The 23,925-nt window shown below is 39.1% G+C and overlaps 1 protein-coding gene across 1 annotated transcript; it reads right to left on the reverse strand.

The window, feature by feature from the left end:
* Positions 1-1,403: 1,403 nt before the first annotated feature.
* On the reverse strand, positions 1,404-23,871 carry MYCT1 (MYC target 1). Its single transcript, XM_026846344.1, has 2 exons — positions 23,679-23,871; positions 1,404-2,398 (listed from the first exon to the last, which is right to left on the reverse strand). Exons 1-2 carry the CDS (start codon positions 23,869-23,871, stop codon positions 1,866-1,868), a joined length of 726 nt encoding a protein of 241 aa, XP_026702145.1. The 3' UTR covers positions 1,404-1,865.
* Between the last annotated feature and the right edge of the window lie 54 nt (positions 23,872-23,925).

Consider the following 23,925-nt stretch of genomic DNA (forward strand, 5'->3'; position numbering starts at 1 on the left):
GCAAGTCCTCAGTGTACTAGAACCCATAGCATCTGCAAAGAAATGCTCTGTAAACTCTGTAAATGGTTGTTCTTCTAGCAATAACATATATCTCTCCAGAAGGGAAAATGTTGCACACTAAAATAAAAATGAAAGCTGGTCAGTAAATACATGCAAAATAATTTGCCTTTACAATAAGGAATATTTGCAGTTTACAGTAAGTTATGCTTGTAAGCTCAGTGTTTGTAGCAATAGTTGCAAATGGGGTGATACTGGGCTGAAAGATTGCAGTTCAGAGACCAATACCAGTGCTTCTCGAGGGATGCTGAGTGCGGCAAAGGGATACATGATGCCAGTCTCCAAAAGCCTGGAAAGTAAGATGTTAAGCATTTTGCCTCTTCTCAAAAGCTACTGAATCTTTGTCCCTCCCAGAAGACAGATGGGGACTTGTTCTCTCTACAGAAGCACAGGACCAGCCCCCTCAGGATCAGGAGTCCAGTGGCTGGTAGTTGCCCAGCCCTTTTAGGAACAACAGGCTTATTTGTAGGTGTGGAGTAGGACTGCTCCCCTACTTGTTGAAATTCTTTACCTTTTATTTAAACATGAAATACTTAGCAGGAAAGTTACACTGTAAGACTTAAATCAGGCTCCATTTGTCTGTGCTGTTCCCAAATCCTGGACTTCTCTCACATCAGAGCAATTAGTCTCTACTAAGCTTGACATGATACATGTATAAGAATCAAAAATATATGTTAGCCTCAACTAAATATTCCAACTTTACTTCAAATCCCAGCTAATTGTACAATCTCACTATTCAGCCACAGATGTTTAAAATCTTGCTTTAGTGAAAGACAAGATTTCACTGAATAATTTGTCAGGAAGAATTAAATGTTGGTACAATTTGAGAAAAACAATTTGAAATAAGGAAATGAGTAATCCCATAGCAAAACAGGAAATTTAATTTAAAATATAGTTGTCGTTCATGCTGCTTATCTTGATAACCAGAACTAGAAAAATGAAACATGAGGAGTTATGCCTGCATACAGCCTTACTGTGTATTAAAACGTGACTACCCGTTCTTCTGGCTGCAGACAGAAAATGCTTTAGAATTGTTACCATGCATTTAGTATGTAGTTCAAAACTTCTCTCTGCGTGAAGCTTCATATACTTCAACATTTTCCCAAACAATGGGATATTTTTATACAAGCAGCCCTAATACAGAGTCCTCTACAATCAGCAGAACAAGATGCCTGTGACCACAGCCAGGACTGTAACATTAAATCCTCTACAAGGTCTGTTTATAAGGTCAGAAGCTGATCTATGGTTATAGGAAGAAGGTAGGTGATAGGATGTGTTCTCTGAAAAATTAACATCCTTGGGAAAATACATAAAACCAGAACTACTTCTTTCTTTTTTTAAAAAAAAACAAACAAACAAACAAACAAAACCCAAAACAAAACAAAAAAAACCCTCAACCAACAACAATAAAAAAAACCACCAACAGAATAGTGAAATTTGCAGAAATGTATATATTAGTAATGCCTAACATGATCTGTTTCTTCAAGAAATGATCTCCTTTTTATGTGGCATCATTTTCTTTCCTCTAAAGTAAAGATGCAATGGTTACAATTAAAGATGCAACACTATAAATATTCAAGCATATGGTAGAGCAGTAAATTAGAGCCAGCAGTGCAATGAGAAGTGATCCCTTGGACAGTGGGATATTGCACTCTAAGAAATCTTCGCTACCTGCCTCTTGGCAATGTATGTCCCCTCCACAACGGCAGCCAGAGACTTCTCAGAGATCTTCAGTATGCACAGAAAATTGTTGAGATGACTGAATTTCCTCCTAAAATGCATGTGCGTGTTTGCAGCAAGGACCTAGCTCAGGAGTCTGGGAATGCTTTTATGATGGTTTCATAGGCAGGAGGGGGGGTTTGTGTGGAGTGGCAGATACGGAGGCTGTTGTTAGACCAGTGGAATTCGGGTCGACTTAAGCTGGTGGGGGTGCTTCCCACAAGGGTTGTGGTGGTATTTGTGGGAGTGAGGGTGATCAGCTGACTGTTCGTTTCCACGGGGAGGGGAGGACACTGCAGGAAAGGGTGGAAGGTGGATGCGCGGAAGCTTGACTTCCTGGGGAAAGAGTTAGCTTGCTCCAAGGAGGCTTGCCTCTGGAAGGTGAGGCTGGCCAGGCTGAGATTGCTCCGGCGTTCGCAGCTGCTGTTGCGGTAAAATCCAGTCCTGCCAGTAGTGTGGCCATGGGATGAAGGTCTGGACCGACGGCTGAAGGCTGAGGAGCTCCCCTGGGAAATGTGGGCACTAGCTCTGCGACGGGACAAGCAAGTGAACAAGGCCCAGATGATCCCTCCAATCACCAGTCCAACCACCATGGACACTGTGAAGGCTATTGTTATCTGCTCTGCAATACAGCAAAAATACACAGCAAAGTTATTTCATTAACTCTGAAGGATTTTCCTCACAGAAAATGAATTGAAGATGGCAGCCTCCTTAAAAGATGAATAAACCCTAAGATCTTTATATGTAATACATGAACTTTACAACACAAACACAGCAGTTCATATTGCTCTCACTATATGGTATTTTTTCTTTAATTTGCATAATTCAACAACATCCAGAAAGTAGCTTGCATTTAATACCAGCTTCTGTATCAATGCAAGGAAAAAGTCTTTAGTCTCTCACAGAATCAGCCACCCATGAACCCCAGGGTGTGTTATAAAACTGCCAAGCATTTGTTTCTGTGGGCAGTATGAGGTGTGAATTTATGCAGACTTCTCGTTCTGTTTATAGATGTTTATGTTCTATGTGTACATGTTTGCAGACTCACCTGTTACAACAGTGGTGTAGCTTCTGCTGTGTCCTTAATGGAGTAAGCCTTGTATTTATTACAACATGAGACCACATCCCAGATACTTTAAATTAATGTAAATTACTATAACCTAAATGACTATGGTCAGAGATAGGCATTAGTAATACTAAGTCTCTTGAATATTTCCCATCCCCAATGCCCAATTTAAAGATGCATTAATCTGCTATTAAGAAAAGTAAATTGCTCGCTCTTTTATAAATTATTTCAAGAATTAAGAGGTCTGAAAACAAAAAATAGCATGGCTGGGATTGTTTTCTCCCCCACATGGTTTCACAGTGTGGAGGAATAAGATTTTTTCTTGTATAAATCTAAGAATAGGACAGTTACTTCAGAAAACTTACATTTGCAACTGAGCACCAGTTTTATTGCTGTTCTGAAAAGTTTGGAGATACACCTGTAAACCCGGATAAGGCCTGAAATGAACAGAAAACCTTTATAGATCACCTCAAAATCCAAGAAGGGATTGGATCTCAAACAAGAAAGGACATTGACTACTGGTGGACCAAAGAGGGATTAAGTGAAAAAGAGTCATGGGACAGCTTGAAACATGCTTATTCTGTCTGTGTTGTGTCGTGTTCGTGAAGCATTTCTGTTAAAAAGGAAACTGTATTCATTAGATAAAGATGAGTAACTTCTATAGCATACAGAAGCACAGGCCAGCTAACGCTGTGCCTGGCTGATCACCATAACAGAAGGTTGTAACTCCAGGACTGGGATGCAGATGTTGGAGCCCAAAAGGGCAAGATGATACTAGTTTCAAAGTTCTCTTCCAAGGTAATAGCTGTTGAAGAGTTTCCCCTGAATTTATGGTGCTGCACAGTCATTTCCAGAACCTGAAATAATGACACTGAGACCAAGATGTGGGAATTAGCCAAAGCAGGTGCTGGAGAGGCAAAGAGAGCAAGTGGTCCAAGGGATGACCCTGGAGAGCAGCCAACACTTAGCAGAGGGAGAAGATTGGTGCCAGGCAGGACCAGCGGGACCAGCTTGCAGGCAGAGGCACCCCAGTATGTGCCAACAGAGACCCTTGTTTAAGTCAGGCCTTGGTCCTTCAACTTAGGGCAGGTCGCTGCAGGAGGGGGAAAGAAACATTTGCTTCCCTTCCAGCAGGGGAGATGTAAATGATTATCACTATAATTGCACTTTAGGAATTAGTTATTATTACTTTCTTTATTTACCTTCTTACTTTTCTCCTTTCAGTGAAAAATTATTAGCTATGTGATTCAAACTTGCAGTTGGGGAGAATTACCTCTGTGATCACCAGAAAGTTTAGCATAAAATTTTTGCAGGTTTCTGGGTGGGGACTCCAAGCAACATTAAGTTTGAACCTAGCCCTTGCTGTTGCCCATCAAACCGTGTCAGAGGGGCAGTATATTCAACCTATATGCCTTTGCAGGTTCAGTTCGAGACAGGACCAACATTACAATGAATTACTGATATCACCATGAATCTCTTACCCAAGTTGATTCACTTTACATTTGTCAGGATAAAGTTCCCTGAGACCCAGAAAATTTAAGCACTAATGAAGCCACTGATATTTTGGATGACTAGACAATCCTACTGTTGCATGCTTGTAACCTTGATTTTCAGATAGGCTTCTAACGATGATCCTTTTCAAATGGGAATATAAAGCAAAGATGGGCGAGGATAAAGCATGGGCTATTTTTGCAGAGCACTGCTCACTTTTGGGAATGCTCTGTTGTGCTTTATTCAGAGGCAGGCTAGACACTAAAATATAATTTTTCATTAAGGCCTTATTTTTACAACTAGGAAACTCTTGATTGGGCACACTAAAGTCAAAGGGTTATTGTCTGATGTGCTTTTGCAAGAACCCAGAGGCAGCATCCTGCATTGCAACTCCTGGCTGCAGATCAGAGCTCCATTACCATAAGCAGCCTTCTGACAAACCCACCATGATTCTGCCCTTTATAAAATATCTCCAGAGACATAGCAGGCCTTATTGTGCTCCTTTTGGTCAGAAATACCCTATTATGCCATTTTAATGGGTTTAATATGTTCTGTTACTGCAAGTTCCTACTCATACTCCCGAAGGTGGGAAGGGAGACCTAGGACTTGGCCACCTCCAGTTGAGTAAATCCTAGGGAGTGTCCTAAAGACAGCATTTCCCAAGCACCAGACTGCAGTCCGAGGATCCCATGAGTACCTTCATGGCTATGGAAAAGTAGAACAGGCACTAATCCTTTCTTTCTTAGGCTAATTTCTCTTGCACTTCAGCTGGGCTGTTAGTTGTGTTATTATATTTTGAGATTGCCAAGGGATTCCCCCAGGCACAGGGTTCTCTGCTGTCACTTGATATCCCTGCTCCTGTTTAGGCTTTCTGCTCCAGCAGGGAGAGGGTAAAGGAGATCTCTGCAGGGCTCAGCAACCTTGAGCAGAAGCAGAAGCACAGCAAGACACACAAGTGTACCTGGCCCTGGGGTTGGCATGCACTGTGGTGAAGATTTGTCCCTGCATCCCTCTAGCCACCTGCACAATCAAACCAGCATTTCACACTGTTAAAAGCAGATGAAAGAATTGACAAAAGTATTGAGTGCAGATCTTCCATCCTTCCCACGTGCTGGTCCCCTGTGCTGGAGGTACAGCACAAACAATTATGCCTTTGGATAATGTCTTCGTTTTCTTTACTTTCTTTGATTCTTTTATTTTTCTACTTCTATATGAATGTAAAAATAGAGGACCAAATTATTCCCTGGGGAAACTCAGCTGGGTTTACACTGACTATTGCAGTTGCCATATAGTACCCCAAATGCTCTCATTTCCATTTAGACCTACAATTAATCCTTTTGGTTCTTATTATAGAAATATCGCTAGACACATTGGTTTCAGACACTTTATTCTTTCTATTCCCAGACTGTTCCTGACTTCAGTGGGAACTGTGGATCACGCTAATAGGCCAAACTTGCTTTTTGTTCACTCCCTGCAGAGGATGAATTTCACTGAAATGTAATTCAGTTCTAAAAACTTACATTGAAGAATTGTAAATCTATGCCTATTGATTTCCTCTTTAGAATGTTCAGTGGTCACAGCCTTGAGGTACATTAGAGAAAATACTACCAAACAGAGAAAAAGATCAAAGGCAGAGTGGGACTTGCTGCACCTGGGATTTTGAGGGGAACAGCTGGCTTTCAGAGAGTTGTTTTTCGCTTCCTTAATCTGGGCAGTGCCAGGGCAGAACTAGCCTTTCAGGAGAGTCAGAGCATTACTGACACAAAGTGTGTTTCAAGGAGCCATTATAATATCTTGTGGTTTCCCGAGAGTTGTGAATGTAATTCTGCCCTCTGTTTTTAAGGAAAAAAAAATAAAACTGGGCATAAGGGTGGGCTGCTGCCACTAAGAATAGCTCCCCACATGCTAGTCCCCTAAAAATGTTTTGCTCTGTACATTTCTCAGTCTTCTTTATTTATATGCCATAACCAAAAAGATTTGGTACCCCACCTCAGTCAATTTTCTCCACTCTCTAACACAAGCTGAGGTGAAGGACAAAGGTTTTTTTCAGCAATGCAGGACAGACTTTGAGGTACAAAATCAGAAAAGATAAGAAAACAAAGCAACTTAGTATCTTAGCTACAGTACCTTTCTTATGTATGGTACTTCCAATGTGTCCATGCAAAAAAAGGTTGGAGGTTAGCAACACCCATGACTTCTGGATGTTACCCCCAGATCTGAACACCAAGCCAGCACATGTCTGTCAGCCCAACATCTGTCCAGATCAGGCAATTCCTTCTGAAGTCTCTCTGTTCCCTCCTCTCTGATTTCTACATGCAGTGTTAAGCAAATGCAGTGCTACAGGTTTGTACAGTGGATTATTGTCTCTGCTATGCAGAGATTTTTCTTGGTTGTAGCAGCTTTCTTTAAGGCTTTCATGACTTTCCATGAGCTGTGTGTGACTTCAGAGCTGCTCTTCTTTGTTAGAGAAGTGGCTGAGGGCCAGACTGGATCCATGAAGTGTTAGTATGTATCCTATCAAGTTGATAGATTCTAGCAAGTCTTTAACACTCTATGGAATCCACACAGGGGAAATTTGGACATGTTATCAGTAAAGATGATAGACTGGCTGATAAAGTGTTTTTCCTAGTTATGGCCCTGAAACAAATTCTTCCCATCCAGCCTGGACATCACTAGCAAGGCCGACTAAAGGGGATTCATACCAATCGGTAAGTCTTCTGAGAAGTGGACTGCATTCTCTTCTTCCTTTCCTTGGGGTATACCTCACCAAAAATTATCAACACAGTCCCTATCTAGACTTGTCAGTCCCTGGATCAATGAAAATCTTCACAAAATAAATTTGCTTTTTGTGATGGAGGATCATGTCTCTACCATGGAGCTTATCAGGATCCTTGCAGACATACTCAGGTCAATCTCTTAATTCTGTGAGGGTTTAATTTACCTTACATGTGTATGGACAACATCAGATAGAAAGACACCCCTTTGAATTCAAACCACATTTGCATTGAGGATTCATTTTCCCAAGGAATCTCCCTCTTTCCCTCAGCTCTGGCTGCGATGGGCTGGAATAGCATTTTTCTCCCCAAACTCAGGAAATCCTTGGGACTTGCACCTTTCCTATAGCCTTATGATAAACTCTCCAAGGTCTAAAGTTAAGGTCAGCACAAGATCTTCCTTGCCACATGCTCATAACTAAATTTGTAAAATTTTCAGCTAGCCAAGTATATGAAGGGATAGTAGTACCTTTCAATGTCATGTGAGTAGCAGCTTCATTAAGAGCATCTCAGAGCAAGAACCAGGGAAGGGGAAGAAGAGAAAAAGTACTGAATGCAAAGAAAAGGGAAAAGGAAAAGCACCTTTTAGTCAGGCTGTATACACATGACTTGAATTTGAAATGCATCTTTGCCAATAATAGCTAATAAAGTGAACAAAGAGCCAGTGAGCTTTCCAAGCAACTGTTCTGCTCATGTTATTGCTAAGCACAGGGGGCCAGAAAACACCCATAGGGTGAGATGATACCTACACATTTGATTTGATTTCTAGTGGGTGACTTTCAATCTTCTTTGTGTTTTGAAGCTGTTAGTTTTCTGATACTGCTTTATTCAAATAAAAATATTTAAGTTGTTTTATCTTAAAGTTATTAGAAGTGGTATGGTAAGGTAGCTTCTCAGCCAAGAATGGTTCATCATGCAAACTAAGCTTTCTATAGAGATGTTTTACTTACATTAGAGAAAGATTCTGTTCATTTACTTAAGCAACTGAGAGTAATTTTCCCATTTTTCTTTCCCTCCACCTGCCCAAAATTAGCATTAGACTTTGTACACCTGACAAGCAAACTTTCTTCCAGCAAGCTTGTATGCAGAACATGCAAACTCATTGATTTCAGCTGTATTATCAATACAGAACATACCACCATGTTGTATAGTGGAAAATAGCTATTTTTATCATTTGAATCAAAATTTTAGAATTCTAAATTTATTTCCATTTTAATTCTTTCCTTATCACATTTTTGTGAGGTCCCTTCCCTTTATGTCATGTCATATGCTAGTGACTCAAAACTTGTCTAAGTGAGCATTCCTCCCCCTGAATGCACACATGCATGCACACGCTTGCACACAGACACATTGACCTGACCCAAAGCTGAAAAGCTATGACAACTAGTAGGGGGTTTGTTCTCAAACACAGAAAAACCCAGCTCAGTCTCTGTCTCACCCTATATTTTTCCTGAAATGAAAGCTCAGTGATGAAAGCTGGTATAAAATCCACACAAACCAATGCGTGAATATGTGAATTCATACCTGAACATTGCACAGCTTAGCATAGAGCACCAGCTAGCGTATTAAAGCATGAATTGCATTTTATAAATGACAGGTCTAGTAACCTGACTGGTAAAAATGGTTCAGATACTGTTTTACAGGAGCCTCAGTGTCTCAAGTTTCAAGTGAGGTTACAGCCTCATTTGTGCAAAACCAGACAGGAGCAGCCAGGATCCATCAAAGTTTGAACAAAGTCATAGTATCTTCCTACAGCTGTAGCAAACATGCTAAGCAGACCTCTCCTCGTGCATCCTGGGCCGTAAGTTTGGAAAGGAAGAATACCCTGGGCCCCAAAAGCCAACACTTTTTCCCACCATAGAAGGTTTGAAGTAAACTACTTGAAATTTTGTGCCAGTTCTACCTACGCCAAGAAAACTTTGTTTAAATCTGGGGCTGGTATCAGTAGCCAACTCCTGTGCTGCTGTTGTCATGCTGAGTTCAAAACAGCAATTCCTCTGTATTTGACAAGTGTTGACATTACTAATATATCTTCCTGATCTTTGTCACTAATTGTATTAGCCAAACAGCTTTTCATTAATCATTTTTAGGCAGTCCATGATTCAGTTGGGTGGGTGAATCAGTTGCTGTGTAATATCAAGCATCTGTGATCTTAGTCACGGCAAAAGCTTAAGAAAGGTCACACATAATTCTTGTGAGAAGAGTAAGAAGGTCAGGCTACCATACAAGGTGGTTCAGGTAGTTGTGATGTCCAGAAAACAAACAGACGAGGACAGTGGCATCTGGAAAATAGAATCTGTGGAAAAAAAAAAAAGCTGAAAGGAAAGCAGACTGTGCAGGACATGAGAACTGAAAATAAGTAAGATAGGCTGTCAGAAACATCAGAAATGTGTCTGTGTTCAGACACAGCTTGCTAGAGAAATGTTTTATTCGACGGATGAGAGAGATCTTAGTGTAAGATTCTCTTCTGTAGCGTTAGAGGGTAATTCTCCCACTTTACCTAGTAACTAAACAGTTGCTTTTATATGTACTGCAGGTAAAGTACTGGCTTTAAAATAGAGCAAAGGAAATAAAAAAAGGTATTTCTATCTGTGAGTACAGGTAAGAACTAGAATACCTGGTGCATCTACCCCCATTAAATATTTTTAAAAACAGTATCAGTCAAGAGTTCTTGTAATATAGTTAATCCTGTCTTGAAAAAAGAAGGTGGAACAGATGACAGCTCAAGGTCCATACTGTCGTTATTTTGTGCCGTTTCTAAGGCTCAGGTAAGCAAATAGGCTCTGGAAGCATCTGAAAAATTAAGTAAATGACAAGGAAAAAAAATGCAGTCTGTGCCCTTGGATTAATTCTCCGTGAAATGCAAAGGGTACGGCTCTTTATCAGTTAACTTCACAAGCAACCAACCTACCTAGGAACAAGATTGCCCTCTGCTGGATATTAATGATGAAAATCTAAACAATACGTAAAACAATTCTAATAAATGAGTCAGAAAACATTCCTAACAAGGAATATTCTAACGAAAGATTAATAGGGACGTTAATAGTACCTCAAAACTCAGGAAAAAAAAATAATTACATTACCATAAACACTTAGGACTAGCATTTTGCATAGGCTTTGAAAGTGAGGGAGACTGGCACAGCAAAAGTTTTCAGAAGCTTAGTGAGGTAAAGCTTGTACAGTTTGTAGCTTTGTGCAAATATCTGTGCTGATGGAAAAGCATGAGTCTGTTCTTAAACTCATGTTTCTCACCATCCACAGTGATGTCCAGAATGATCTCCATGCACCAGAGTACATTTGCTTTGTTTACTAATACCATAATTCATTGTGATAAAAAGCCAGAAGAGTGGAATATGCCATCTCAATATCCCACAAACCATGTCAGAGTTAATGGTTTTCCCTCGATATTACTGGCAGTGATTTTTACTGGAATGATAAATAAAGAGTAATTGTAATAATCAGAAGGAAACATCCAAGATAAAGATGTCAGCATGTTTAATTTAATGCCTTTGGCATAACTATATAAAACAAAGCAAAGATTCCTTTATGCAGACAGAGATAGAAACTTTGTTACCACGTGGTTTCATTATGATTCCTAATGCATTACAAAGACAGTAATATAATTTTGATCTTTTCTGCATGTGCAGCAAACAATCCCTCTGGCAAGACATTCCTACCAACCTCATAAAACCAGAGCATAGGTCTAAGCTATATGGCCTCTGCATGAACCTAAATCAAACAGTAAATCACAATTTGCCACTGTGAAATATGACATTTTGGTTACTACTTATTAATAAGATTATTTTACAGAGCTTGAAAATAAAACCATTTCCTATATGAACAGAGCATGAATGACTGGATTGAAATCTTAAAATTAAGTGGGATTTCCTAAAAATTTTAAAATTAAGGAGGAAATATCAAAGTATCTATGCTACATTTAAGAAAATGGAAGACATCCAAGGTTAGAACAGAGTACAAGGTTTTCAGGTTACTGGGAAGACTGTGGGGTAAGGAATACATTGAAATCATCCTCAGTCACACCACAGCAATTCTGTTGTCTGAGAAGAGCTTGCCTGCCCCAGACAAAGCTTCAGGTGGAGCTTGTCCTTACTGTGAGAACACACAAAAGGCCAGGAAGCATTTATACTGAAAGTCCATTTCATCAGAACATAAAGAATATTTTAAAAGAGAGAAAACTCGACTGACAAGGAACACTCTGTGTACCTTGAGATACTAGGTGTACTAGGAAAAAAAGACCACTTTTCAGCCTGCCCAGTACATCCTATAAACAGTGGATCCAAATGCACGGCTTTTTGGAGCTGCTGCAACCTCTGCACATTTTCTTCTGAGTCTCAAGTGTCACTTGCCATCACCTGAGAGGCAGGACCCTGTTTCTGTTCCTTGCTCTCGAGCTGCACAATCTCTCTCCCTGTACCCCTGCAACCTGCTCAGCTGTTTCCCAGGAGAGGAACAATCTCCCCTTCCATCCCTCTTAATCTCAATTTTGAATGTACACCATTTATTAACAGAGACAAAATGAATGGTACAGATACGTACAGCACAGTATCTTGGCAGAAGCTGAAGGAAATATACTGGGGTCCAAAACTGTAAAGTTTCTCAGAAAGTCTGTTCTCACTCAGCAATATACTGCCCTTGAAATACTACCACAGAGTACTCTGATGACAGGTCTAACTTTTGTATTGCTTGTTCAAAAATAGCCATCAATGAAAATAGTGTTTAGTGTTCTCCTTAGAGTCTCTATTGAGATTGCTAAAACTAGGGACTTCTTCAGGTGAAAATTAAGCAAGCTGTACAAAGTTGAAGAATGGGAGGAAGAGGAGCTCTCTGTAAACTGTGCTGAACACTGATCTAAAGTATCCAATAAACAAGTATTCACGGAGCAGGAAGATTAATCTGTATCTGTCAGATTTTCCTACTTTTTTTTCATTTCACTAATACTTGAGCTATATCCAGTAAAGCAGAAAATCTGCTACGTTTATCTTATTCAAGGAACTGGTAGAATAGTGAACATTTTGAGAATACAGAAGTAAAAACATATATGGTAGTACTGCACTCTTCAGTTAATTATCTGCAGTTCAGAAACTTGCGTGAGCTTTCTCCCAGTACTTCCTGTGTGGCCATCAATCAGTTTCAGAGATTTCTCATGTAGGAAATATATATATGAATATCTCTTTCAGTGTGGGTTAGGAGACCTAATTAAGTAGTACTCACCAGAATCTCTGTAGCCACAAGCTGGTAAATGCTGGTATAATTTCTAAGTGAGATGATTACTGATCTGCAGTATTAGTCAACTCTTGATGACCTAGCACAGGTGATCCAGGCTGGAGACTCAGTGTGAAGTGGGACATTGGTGTTTGTCCCACATGAGCCAGTGGTGTCTAGAAGGCTGTGTTTGCACCAGGCTGGTCCACGTTCTATTTGCCTAGAGACTCCCACACTTTTCAATCAACAGCAGCATCAGCAGTCTCCTTCTTCATTTACACTCTGCCTGTATAACATATGCACCTTCCACAGAAGCCATGTGATTGGCCCATCCTTCCACTGGATAACTGATAGACGGCATCAATATAACATAATTTTTTAAAGCAAACGATTTAAACTTAACAGATGTCAGTTGTGAATTCAAATGTCTGAAATGGGGAAATAATTTTCTTCTGCAAATAAGATGTCAGAGAAGCAAGGCAGAGGCCTCAGCTGAGAAGCAGAAACTGCCCTAGCTGTTTGCTCCAGCAAGCATCTGTCAGAGCCCAAAGAAGTTTTTGCATTGCATTGAACCGATTATTTTTTCTCCCCTAATTATTTTACTGAAAATTTCCTAGACAGTATTTCATAACAATGGTGTATATATATTTGTAATTTTTAAATTTTGGTTGAGGATATTTAACAGATAAATCTTAACATATATTGTCACATTTTCAATACATGCAAATCAAACTCATATATATTGAGGAGATTTTTCTACCTCCTTAAATTGAAGGGGAATAAATTATGTTAGAAGAATAATTTAGGATTGCTTGGTACAAACTTAATTACTATGCAGTAGCTTTCAAAATCTGAATAAGTACCTTTTATTAAGTTTGTATAGGAAGTGAAGCTTTTAACTTGAAAAGCAGAAAAAAATGTTTATTACATATAGTCTTTTCTGATTTTCTTTTTTTTTTTTCCCCAGACAAAAGGATAAAGTTATGAAATAAAGATAATGTTACAATGACAAAAGGGTCAGTCTTGAGTCTTGATTTTACTTTGTGCTCTTCTTTTGTGATTGTGGACATCTCATTCCATCCCCATGCTTCAGATTTATCTTCTGTATAAGGGAGATGGCACCACTTACATCCACTTGTTTGGCTCACAAAGATTTTTGACTCGTGGATAAGTGAATGACAATGGTAAAATGGGAAGTTGTGTATAAATACAGAGCATTTTCCTTCAACAGGTTCTACAAGCAGAACTGAGGTAGAACCATCATACCCACAATGTTCAGGGAACTAACTCATCTAAATATGAATTCTGCTAGGCTCTACGGTTGAGGATGCAGCTACAGGGGGGTGTCTTGGGGAGAAAGTACTAAGCTCCTTTTATTATGTGACACATTCACATGCCAACACATTCATTGGTGTGGTGCTTGAAAGAAGAAAAATACTTCATCTCTTAAAGACGAGATTTCTGTATTTGATGGATAAATAAAGAATGATGGTGTGACAATGAGCAGCACCACATACTTAGTCAATATAGTAGTTGTAATTGCCAAAATGCGTATGCACTGTGTGTTTGATTAATATTTAAATAAAACTCTGAAGAAACTTGCCTCTTCCTTATACTACCTCAGATCTGTGTCCTTCCTGCTAAAGATGGTTAAGCATTTGATAAATCAATGTCTCTGGAAGGGGGGGTGGAAAGGGTGGAGAAAGCAGGAAAGAAGCAGTAATTAGGATGCAACAAAACACAGCCTGAGGATGACAGACTCACTTTAAAAGAATAATTTATATACAAGGAAGAAGTCGTGCCCTGAATAGACAGCGTGCAAGAATAAGATTGGTCTTTCCTTTTCATCACACAGTTTGTTGCTTTCATCCAATGACAATAATGCTCTTTTCTTTGGGCTTGCCAGAATAAGGGCAAGAAAAAAAATATATCCCTCATTATTATCTACTTTTATCTCTCTGACAAGCCTGCACATAAGATCTTGGAATGGATTTACATACTATCTTCCTAAATGTAAGGTCTGACTATTGATATAATCCCCTTTGCTTCAGTAATGGAAGTGGTAACTTTCACATGCTTGTCAAATCTTTACTTAACTGATAGCAAAATAAACATAATCATATTAAATTTTGATTCATTTTATCCTTCTGATTCTTGAGAAATCAGTATATGATTTATCGGATATATTTTTGGTAGGGTTTATACAAAACAATATTCTAATAGTAGATAAAAAATCGTACCTCCAAAATCTAGCTGGGAAATAAAACACGGTGTAAGGCCAAGACACAATTCTGTCTCCTGAAGAAATCAGAGTAGGCAGAGTATGTTTAGATTTGACATATGACCTTGACTCCTGCCCCTGATGGTGTGAGCACAGAGGAAGTTCTGGCTTCCTACAATAGTTTGGCACCAGCGTAAGTAGCATTAGAAGGTGCAGTGCAGTATCTCTTGCCTGGCTGCTTCAGGCTCTGTGGAGCAATACTGGAAGACAATGAAGCACACAGACACAGCTGCTCCAGCAAAGAGGACTGCCACAAGCATCAGAAATCCAACTGAAAAGCAGCATACAAATCAGCCCTTCTCAAACACAGCTGAGGGGGAACAGAGACATGTTATATCCTGAAGCTGAGAGGGGGAAGATGAACAATGTCTTCCTTTTTGATTACATCAGAAGTCATAGATTTATTTCTTGTTTGGCATAAGAATATTTCTGGAGGACTTCAGAAGAGGAGCCAGGTACCCTGAATGTTACAGAAGAGTGAGATTCACTACTGTCATGTTGCCACTGAAGGGCTGATGTTCAAACACACTGGCTGCCACTGCTTAATGTCTCACCATCACATGCAATCTTTTATCTTCCTTCAGTTAGCCCCACACCTCGTTGCCATTTTTGTCAGTATTAGCACTATTTATATGAAAGCTGTGTCTGGTTTGAGTCACTAGCCCAGGCTGTTCTGCTGTTGCCTTGTGACACATCCCAAGTCAGCTCACACTGGTCAGGGTATCTGGAAACGGGAACATCTTCTGGTGACCTTGACCCAGTAGATATGACAATAACCCTCTTCCTTGTAGAGATCTTAACAGGCTCAGGCAGAGGAAAGGTGATATGTGTGGGTCTCCCTTGCCTCTGCAGCCCTCTAGCTACCATGATCATTATCAAAACCATGTGAAACACTTAAATGAACTTCTGATCACTTGAGCAGTTGAGAAGTAATTTAGTTATGTGACATCTTCTACATCTCAATCACAGGATTTTCATGTAGACCAGTATCTCATCTGAAGGCAAAAAAAAGAGATTGCCATTACTCAGGGGAAATGTCTGTTGCTCCAGAAGCCATGCAGCAAAAGTTACTCTAATGCTGCTGGGCCTGGGAGGATGCACAACCCTACAGCCTTCTCCAAGAGGTGAAAAAAAATAAATCTGTCTCAGTCCCTATATAGGTGAAACAGAGTTTTATTGGTGTTACCATTATTTGGTTTTGTCTGTGTACATTATCACAGTCTGTCTAAGGTCCCATATGTGGCATTTGTAACAGACAAAACCAAAACTGGTCCCTGTCCTAAAAACTCTGCTGAGCTCTATAGGATTTTTACAGTCTGATTTCTGCAAATTCACCATGCAGATACATTGCAATTATTCCTCATCAATATGAAAAAAATTACTCATTCGGGTGAGGTCTTAAGTTAAGCAGTCTGGAAATATGGTTAGCTATTAAATTTGCGGCATCATGTAACATTCACTGAGGAGCAGGAGTGAGAACTTGTAGATACACTATATTGACTGGTATTATGAAGGGAAACACTTCAGGGATGTAACATTATCTTAAAGAACTCATTGTCTTTCATAGTGTGACTTAAATGTATCATATTTGTATCTGTGTTGTACATCTACTCCTCAGATAAATGTACTTCAGAAAAACAGTGTGTTTGCAGGAAGGATTTGCAAAACCAGAAGGCTTTCTCTCTGTCTGTGTGTCACATTTTACCTCATCGTCTTTCTCTTGACAACACTCCTACGAAGCAGCACAGGGAAGTTTTGTCTGTTTTTCAGATAGTGACCTGAAATGTGGAGGAACCTTGTTGCCTCACCTTCCAGAAACCCAACTAAAAATCTGACTCCCAGTATGCTTATTTCCAGAAACATCTTTTGGGGGATCCAACCTGCTATAAGTACAAGCTGACCATAGGAAAATAATTCTACTTTCTCAGTGAATTTGGGAAGGATCAATGTTTTACTCCATTATAGGATTCTTACCTCAGGAGTCTGAACATATGTTGAAGCTGACAAAAATTTTGTGTGGTGTTGGCAAGTTTCTTGTAGGATGAGTGGGAAGAGGCTTTATGTCACCATTGCCTTTACTTAACACATCTACACAGCCACTAAGGCAGGTGTGCGTGCAGGTGCATTATTAGATAGAATTGAGGGAATCTGCAACCCCAAGGACATAGTCTGTCCGTACCAGACTGACACAAAGGGGTATAAGCATACTCTACTTCTTTCTGCACTATACCTTATATCATGCGCTCACACCATTCATACAACTAGAAATTTCTAGTGTAGACAACATTTTGCACATATTTTAGAGAAATAATTCTCTAATTAGTCCATCTGATTAATACCTTCTGGGCTAAGAAACAGGGAAAAATTCTTCAAGGTTATATTTTTCCACCAGTTTTCCTAGACATCTCACCCACCAAATTCTGAGAGATTTCTGACTACACTAGGAAATGCATCCTTCCTTCCTATTTATTATTTTATGTGTTAGACTTCTTTTATATTTGGTTGTACAAATCCATATTCCACTGACATGTTCTAGAACCAATCAGTGAGGGCATTTGGATTATATGCTCTTCAAAACAAGTTCTTTTTCTGCTATCAGAACATGTACTTGGCTGTGAAATGTGAATGAAAGACAAGATACTCTTTGTTATTAGAGGTCTTAAGGGTATGGAAAGGTAGCTTTGGAGATGTACAACTCTTTTTTTTAAAAAAAGCTTGAATAAGTAAAGGAGAAAGCATTAGTCAGATGGAAAGTTAGGCAAGCAATAAAGAACTAGCAGGGCTCTGGAAAATCTATAACAAACCTGGAAGTATGAGCCATTTATTTGACAAGAAAAGATAGATGGGGAGCTGGAAGAAGGGTTTTTTCACCTACAGCTGGCTCTCATATTAACTCCACCATGAAGGGAACAGAAGTCTGCTCAATGATTTGAGTCCTTTAATATCACACCCCATGAGGTAAAGTACTGAGTTGCAAGCCTGAATGATGGATCAGTATCCCTGATGAGCCAGAAGCCAGACTCTGAAATCCAAGTGTTAAGCAAACAGACTTACTAAGGTAGTGCACGGTAAAGCACTCTGGGAAGTCTGAGCAGGTAAGTAGTCACTGTAGATGTAGTCAGTGTATGCCAGATGGGAAGATGCATATTCAGAGTGAAGACTACATTTTATATATACAGCTATCTGTAATATGGGAGAAGTAATAGTACAGGCTTCTCGAACTCAGATATATTCTTTCAGATACGTTTGACCACCAAATCTATATGGATCATGCCTCACTGATAATACATGCTGGGACCGTTCTGTTCCTTTCCCTCTCACTCACCATGTATTAAGGAATTTGGCCTCCTTTTAATTTTTATTCATATTGGGTAATTTTATCTATTTGTATATCATTTTAACTTCATACAAAAAGGCAATGAAGTAATTAAAATTTGACAAAGTCATTTATCACTGGAATACAATTTTCATTTATTGTGTCCAGTAGTATTATGAATGGAGACTAGCTTGCTTAGTCATAAAAATAGTGTGGTTGGGGTCCTGACAATACTCATATTTGTGCACTAATAGGCTCTATCCTCATTTTCAGTCTCTCTTTTCTAAAGGGGACAATGTCCTACAAGTTTGGATAAGCACTAGAAGCAATTATTCCTTAAAACACTAGAGCAGTACTGCACCATATATTGGAAGAAAGCATTTTGCCTCTCCCTCTCTCTGTTCTCCAGTTGGGGCTGCTTTTAACAAGAGGAGTATGTAATGTCTGAAGTTCTGACTCCAGCAGAGTGATTTCAAAAGAAAGAGGTTCACTTGCTCACATCCCTTTTCCAAACTTCTACAGGCATCTGTGATCTTACCCAAAGACTGCAGAAAGAGATTATATCTCCTGTGAAGACATGTATTCCTCATGCTATGAGATCCTTATGTTGTGTGATACACTGCCAAGTATTGCACTTTTAAAATCACTAGAGTTTTCCAAAACACAGTGACAAAAGAGATCAACTGCAAGAAAAAATTCCAGTTGATGCAGTGTCTTCAATCACCTTGCTCCATTTTGGCTCATTGTCATGAATTGAAAGACCAGGAAGAATATGCACACCCAGGTGAAATTCTAAAAAGGCAGAAAAGGGAATGGAAGAGAATAAAAATATCAATTCAGGAGATGCATCCTTGAGGTTGATACTGCACCTGGATCCAAGGCTCTAATTTTGTTGTGTTTTCCTCCTACTTCGTTCCACTTCAATTCTGAATGTTTTCTCTACTAAGAAAAAAATATCCAGTGGTGTAAAGCATCTACAAGTGGATCTATTCTTTCTTCCTCCTGCCTGCCAGCAAAGGAATTGCATCTTCACCTTAATTAAGCCCTCTGACCCACTAGCAATGTCCAGTCTACCAGGATAAAGACCCTCTGGGGTACTCTGGATTATATTGGTGTTTTCCAGCCATCAAACTAGGAAGAGTAATTGCCTGATAGAAGCTATCACTGCCACATTTGCTGTCAAGTGATCTACAGCTGGCTCCAGATTGTAGCCTTTGTGTCTCCACATCTCCAGCAGGACAGCTGAGGCAGCTCCCAAATTTGCTGCTGCTAAAACTATAGACTGAAAGAGTACAAAGTGTGTGAAGAGGAGCAAAGGGAATGAGAAGAGACCACCCAGTGGGTATGCTGAAAATGCACTAAGTCACCAGAGTAGAAGCTAACGTGCTTAACCTGGTCACCACACAGGTAGCTGAATGCTTCTTTTCTCACTTGCAAAGAACTGGACTGGATTTGCTGCTGTTGCTTCTACTCTGCCATGGCTACCACCCATGGAGGATCCAAGAAGAGAAGTGAGGTCCCATGGGTGACTGGATTGGACTTTCCTGTGTTCAATGGCTGTGTTACTGTTCATGTCAGTGCTGCCCTTCATAAATTCATAAAGAGAATAATGCAAAGTCCTTAACCACCAGTAACATGATACCACAACAGTGTCAGATGTTAGAATATGTTCATCCCTAATGACCATCTTCTCCAGCAGAGTATATAGTCTGACTTCTTTCAAGCAAAAAAATGACACTTTAATGAGAAGACCAGTGGGCTGAGGGATAGACAGGGCAAAATTTTACATTATATTTAAAACCCTGAGTTCATTTGTAACTTATAAAGACAAGTGATAATACTTGATTATTAGTGCAAGGCAGTTTGTAATCTTAAAATGCTGAAAGCCAGCTGATACATGGCATTGCTTCTACACACTGGACAAATAACACCCTGGATTCTGATCAAGAAAAGAAAAAAAATGTCCTTAATGTTTTTAAGGTATTAAATTTTAACGTTGCATTTTTAGATAGATTCTTGAGTAAAACAAGACTGAAGGATAGTCTAGGGATCTAAGTTTGTGTTGATTAATATCTGCTTACACTTTTTGTCTCTCCTGCTGTCATATTGATCAAATGTACTATTTAAATTCAATTTCCTGATCTGAAAGCATATTACTATCTGCACTGGAGAAATAGGATTATCTCTAAGACATTTATTGTATTTAATTGTGTGCGACTGAAAATGCTTTTAGGAATTACAAGAAATGCACTCCTGGTTAAAATGGAAGCATCCTTGATCCCTCTGTTAACTTACAAATCAAAATTAACTCAATTAAGTCTATATTAAAACAGTAAAAAATGAAATTTGTAGTTGATGGATGGGTACCAAACCCTGAATTTCTCACTCAGCTATTGCCAAACCTCCTTTAGAAACTACCAATAAAAAAAAATAATCCAGATTCTCTGTCTACAGTCCCATGTGATACCAACGATGCTGCAGTTCAGCAGAGGCTATCTTTAAGTGCTTCTCTTCCTATCTCTGCCAAAGTACCATACTATGGATCCCCACTACACAGGAAGATAACTGAAGGCTACATAGCTTCATAGAAGATGGTACCCGAAACAGATGAGCTCCCGCATCTTTGCGGTAGCTCAGACAACTTGTCTGAAACAGGCACATATAACTACAAAGACTCTGCACAACATCTGTAGTAGGGAACAGCTCCAGCAAAGTGAGAATCGGAATCCTCATTTTGTGCTTGTGACACATTACACAGAGGATATTTGCTGACAGGGCCAGGACCGCTATCGTGAAACTCATGATCTAAGAGGAGGTTAATATTACTTTTTGGTTTGGGTTTGTTTTTTGTTTTTTGGTTTTTTCATTAGAATTTATTTTAGGCCAGCAAAACTACTGCTTTTCTTCTTCCATTTTACTCTGCTGCATAATTTAGCATTTCAAAAATACTGCAGAATGATGATGGTGAAGATTGAATTCAGAAGAATTCCTGCAGTATCTGCAGCTACACAAGTTATCGACTCTCCAGGCCATCACTGACTCTACACCAAGCTTTCAAGAAAGTGTGTTAATTTTTTTTTTTTTGTATTATTATTATTTGTTAAGATCTTTGCATGAATATTGAGAGATGTTTATATTACTTAGGTAATTCATACAGCATGACTTGTATCAAGGTGTGTATATGTTGGTTTTATCTACACAGATTTATTTATGCACATTTTCACTAGCCTGGAGCAGTTGTAAAGATTTATATGTGCTCACACATAAATAAACAGAGGCCAGTTTAGTTTATTCATCATTTAAAAATTTTTAGAGTCACTTTTAAGATGCTATTGTGTGAAGTTACCACTGGAAACTGGACAGCTTCAGAAAACAGGATGCCTGCATATTTTCCAGATAGGTAACCAGTTAAGAGAATAGACAGTTTCTAAAACTGTAAGAGATTAAATATCATTATGAATAGTTGCTTTAACAATTTTTTACAGAATTTATTTTTTTCTCAGTTTGTCCCCCTCAGCAAACCTTTGCAGACATATAGTTTACACTTTGGCTGAGTCCATGGGAGCTGCTGAGAAGTCACACGTGCATGGAAAATGATCTGCATCTTGGTAATGTATTCACACTCACAGTATTAAATAGTGGGTGGCTTAAAAAAAATGTAACAGCCTGTAAGCCATATCCTGAAAAATCACAGTTTCAAGTACTACATTCTCATTTAATAAAGAACTCCATTTTATATATATCTAGTATGTGTAGTTTTCTGTTTATTTCAGGTCATATATCTCCACAGATGTCACAAAATACACCTCTATCATTTTAAGTGAAGTTTCCTCACAGTGAGCTTGTGTCAGTCATTGTCTTCTGACACAAACTATATAGTGCCCCTCCCCAGTCTACAATATATGATATGCCTACAGGACAGGAAGAGGAAATGCTGCTAACTCTTCTAAAAGCTAACAGAAAAATATGAAAAACCTGAGGTATCTTCCCTTCCCAGGACCATGCAAGATCCTCACAAAACCTCAAGCTGTGAGGTTCATCTGCTGTCGGAGCATAAGCAAGTTGGAGGCAATCAGGGCTGGGTATAGTATCAGTGCCTGGCAAGCCAGGTGGGCAATGCTGGCTCTGTCAGCAATAGACAGGTCACGTGTGTTCTGCTCTCTGTTATCAAATGCAGCTCTTGATACTGGAGGACCAGTTTGGCACACCTGGAGAAGTACCTTAAATGGAACGATAGAGTAACACCAGCACCAGCAGGGCCAGCTGCATGAAATATGCTGTGGAATTTAAAAGGTCACTTCTTAGGTGCTTTTTTTGACTCTTCATGAAGATGAAGAACACCTTGCCCACAGTCTGAGCAGTATGGTTAATAAATTCTTAGAGGTTCATATAACTTTGCTGATTCTTGTGTATGTTTGCATGACAGCAAAGAAATAATTCACCTCAGAATCTGCAGTTACAAAGGGCAGCACCTTTTACACAAGGATTCTTAAAGTCCATGTTGATGAGAGTACTTTCATTTTTGGTCTGAGCCATTTTAGAATTATATGTAGTTCCACTGTACAAAAATGGTAGTTATTCTTCAGAGTCCAGCAGACAGCATCCAGAAAACAAGAGAATCTGAACAGTAATAACAGTATTTTTTCCTCAGTTAATCTATAAATTTGTGAGATCTGTAATCTCAAAGATGTTCAGTATCATTACTCTACTCTTTAGCCCAAGACACAAAAATGAAGTGAGCTGTTCATGGTCTCCCAGTAGGAAAATATATGTCACTGCAGGAAACATGTGAATGGCATTTGACAGATTCTTGTTTCTTATGCTAAGGAAGTGAAGGAACTTATTTAAATCTTCTTGTATAGTTATTTTCCACTCTTTTCCCAGGGCACTTCTATGAGAAAAAGCCCTATTTTGATAATGAATCTTATTTTTTAGTTTTAGATAGTGCACGGATTCTTGGAGGGGTCATTGCTCAATAGCAATAATAGTCAAAAAACAGATTATATGAATTATGCTAATACTAAATGCTAATAATTGTTAATGTTAAACATAGCAAGCAGTAGAGCTTTTTGAAGGGAAAGGTTCTCCATAGCTGTTGCACAGAATCTTTTAGGATCAAGTCACTGAATCTAATTACCTTGAGTGAATTTTAGTGTAACATATACTTCCACTTCACACTCTGTGTGTTTCAGTTAATGAACCATTCCCAGGTTTGGGTGAAAGAAAAGTCTTAATGGATAATAATCAAAATACACATTGAGGAAAAAGTAAGGAAAATCTGATCATGAGGTACCACAACAAATTACAAATCATTTTTAATTTTGGAGAAGAGTTTATTCCAAAGGTTGCAACACATTTAGTTTTGCTATCTCTTTTTCATTAGAGGATGAAACAGGTCATGTCTGCTGTGTAGGTACATCCATTAAATGGCTGAGAATGTCTACCTGATCTGAAACATACTGAAGTCAATAGACACCTTTTCAACTGACTTCGGTAATGAACTTTGTCAAACAATCAATTCTGCCCTGGCAAATCCTGTTGTCTTGATTAGTTTAAAACCATGATAAACTTTGTCAAAGAAACATTTGGAAAACAATCTTTTGCACTGCAAGAAATACAAAATCTATTTATTACTTTCTGCTTTCAACATGAAGCGTGAAAGTATCTACATGTATTTTTTTTAAGGCAATCACCAGTGAATCTCAGCATCTACTTTAACAATATTCTAGGAAAATGAAACAAAATGCTTACCCCAAAACTTTGGTGGCCATGTGTTTGGAGAGTAAGTACTGTTTCTATCCATAACATCCAAATAACAAATATAGAATGGTATGTCCACAGAGGAGCAATGGGTTTCTGAACGTTTGAGATTTAGCGGTAGAAGCAATGCTTTTGTGCTGCCAGTGAACTGTGTTGTTTGCCTGAAAGGAAATGGATGTATCATGCTTCCTGCTTGTGGACTCGAATTAGCAAGTGCTCACCTTATCTTGGAACACCA

This window comes from Athene cunicularia (assembly GCF_003259725.1).
Source record: "Athene cunicularia isolate RWA chromosome 3 unlocalized genomic scaffold, athCun1 chr3_part1, whole genome shotgun sequence".
NCBI classification, from domain to species: domain Eukaryota; kingdom Metazoa; phylum Chordata; class Aves; order Strigiformes; family Strigidae; genus Athene; species Athene cunicularia.

Coding starts and splice junctions, on each gene's coding strand:
- MYCT1 (XM_026846344.1), bottom strand. CDS start 23,871: ATGATACATCCATTTCCTTTCAGGCAAACAACACAGTTCACTGGCAGC. Junction 2,399..23,678: donor ATGGCCACCAAAGTTTTGGG/GTAAGCATTTTG, acceptor GCTGTATTGCAG/AGCAGATAACAATAGCCTTC.